The sequence below is a fragment of the Meleagris gallopavo genome, unplaced genomic scaffold, assembly GCF_000146605.3.
Source record: "Meleagris gallopavo isolate NT-WF06-2002-E0010 breed Aviagen turkey brand Nicholas breeding stock unplaced genomic scaffold, Turkey_5.1 ChrUn_random_7180001854197, whole genome shotgun sequence".
NCBI lineage: Eukaryota > Metazoa > Chordata > Aves > Galliformes > Phasianidae > Meleagris > Meleagris gallopavo.
In genome coordinates this window covers 35,031-36,587 of record NW_011120659.1, presented here as the reverse complement: position 1 = coordinate 36,587, position 1,557 = coordinate 35,031, and the positions used below count along the sequence as shown (strand labels likewise).

General features: G+C 67.1%; 1 protein-coding gene across 1 annotated transcript in view; it reads right to left on the bottom strand.

The window, feature by feature from the left end:
- INAVA (innate immunity activator) overlaps positions 1-1,557 on the bottom strand; it is a 3,493-nt gene that overhangs the window by 873 nt on the left and 1,063 nt on the right. Inside the window, exons 2-3 of the mRNA XM_031557548.1 lie at positions 953-1,463; positions 4-580 (exon numbers count right to left, since the gene is read on the bottom strand). Of these exons, the coding sequence (XP_031413408.1) occupies positions 4-580; positions 953-1,463 (1,088 nt within the window). The remainder of the gene's footprint in view (positions 1-3; positions 581-952; positions 1,464-1,557) is intronic.

Genomic DNA, 1,557 nt, shown 5'->3' with positions numbered 1-1,557 from the left:
TACCTGAGCCCTCAGCGGTGCCCCACGGAGGGGGGACCCATCCTGGGGGTTCCCACAGCGGTGTCCCCGGAAGGCCCCCTGTCTGTCGAGGGAATGAGGCCGGGCTCCGCGCAGCCGGGCGCGTTGGTGCCACGATTTGAGCTCCTCTGTCACCGCAGCTTTGGAGAGCCCACGGGACCCCCCTGGCACGTAGTCCTTAAGCGAGGGGGTGCGCACGATGCGGCTGTGAGAGGGCACCAGGCGTTGGTAGCGCAGCGGGGCCAGGTCCTGCTCATAGAGGAACACCGGGGGACCGGGGGGTGGCAGGAGCCGGGGGGCTCCGCGGGGGTAGAAAGGGGGTTCAGTGCAGGGTGGTGGGGCTGGGGGACGTGGGAAGGAGACGTCGGGGCTGCTGCTGCCCGGGGAGGTGGCGTGGGAGACGCTGGAGACGTCGGAGATGCTGTCGTCGGAGCCGGAGCGTGGTGTGGGGCTGGGGGCCGGGGGGCAGGAGGTGGGCACTGTCACTGTGTAGTACGTGGGGCGGCGGCGGGGAGCTGTGCTGCGGCCCCGCATCTCAGCCGGCTCCCAGCGTGAGTCCACCCTGCGGGACAAGGGGTTGGTTTCATCTTTCTCCCCCCAGAAGCAGAGTCATCTCCATTATCTTCATGGAGTTAGCTCCATCTCCTCCATGGGGCTTCCTCCTCTTCACAGAGTCGTCTAGATGGAGCGAGCTCCATCCTCCTTTCCATGGGCTTATCTCTTTCCTCACCCCATGGGTCATCTCTATCTTCCCCTTGGGTTATCTCTATCATCCTGTGGGTTATCATCTCCAACCTCTCCACGAGTTGTCTCTAACCATCCTATGAGTTATCATCTCCATCCTCCCCACGAATTATCCCCGTCCTCCCCGTGGGTTATCTCCCACCTCCCCACGGGTGCCAGCAGCCCGTCCCCGCTCACGGCACAGCCGTACCTCAGGGACTGGCACTGTCCACGTCGGATCGCTGGCTCTGGGGTGCTGGGAGCACTGGATCCCATCTGCCTGCACAGCACCACGCTCCGGACGGGGATGAAGCGATACGGGGCCACGTCCCCAGCCCTGCAGTCAGGGCTGATGGGGACAGAGGTGACAGCAGGTGGGGACGTGGGGCAGCACCGGGACGCGCGGGTTTCCCCATCCCCAGGCTCAGCACTGATGTTCTTGGCCTTCCCGTAGGGTCCGTCGAGGCTGGTCTCCCTCCAGGGGCCGGGGGGTGCAGAGGGGCACCCCGGATCCTCACTCTGCTCCTCAGGGGCCAAGCGGGGCCACGGGCACGGGGATGGAAGGCGCTGCGGGGTGCCGGCTCCCGTCGGCTGTGCCTCCTCTGCAGGACAGACGGAGCGTTGTGGTGGGGAGGGGCGGGATGCGTCCCCGTACCCACGGCCCTTACCCTCCTCCAGCAACGCAGCATCCGACAGCGAGCTCTCATCCGACGCGCTGAGCTCTGCGGGGACAGCGGTGCACAGCGGTGTGCCACGGGGCACCGCGCTCCCACGGCCGCCACCCAACGCGTCCCCGCTCCCCTCCCCCGTCCGCCT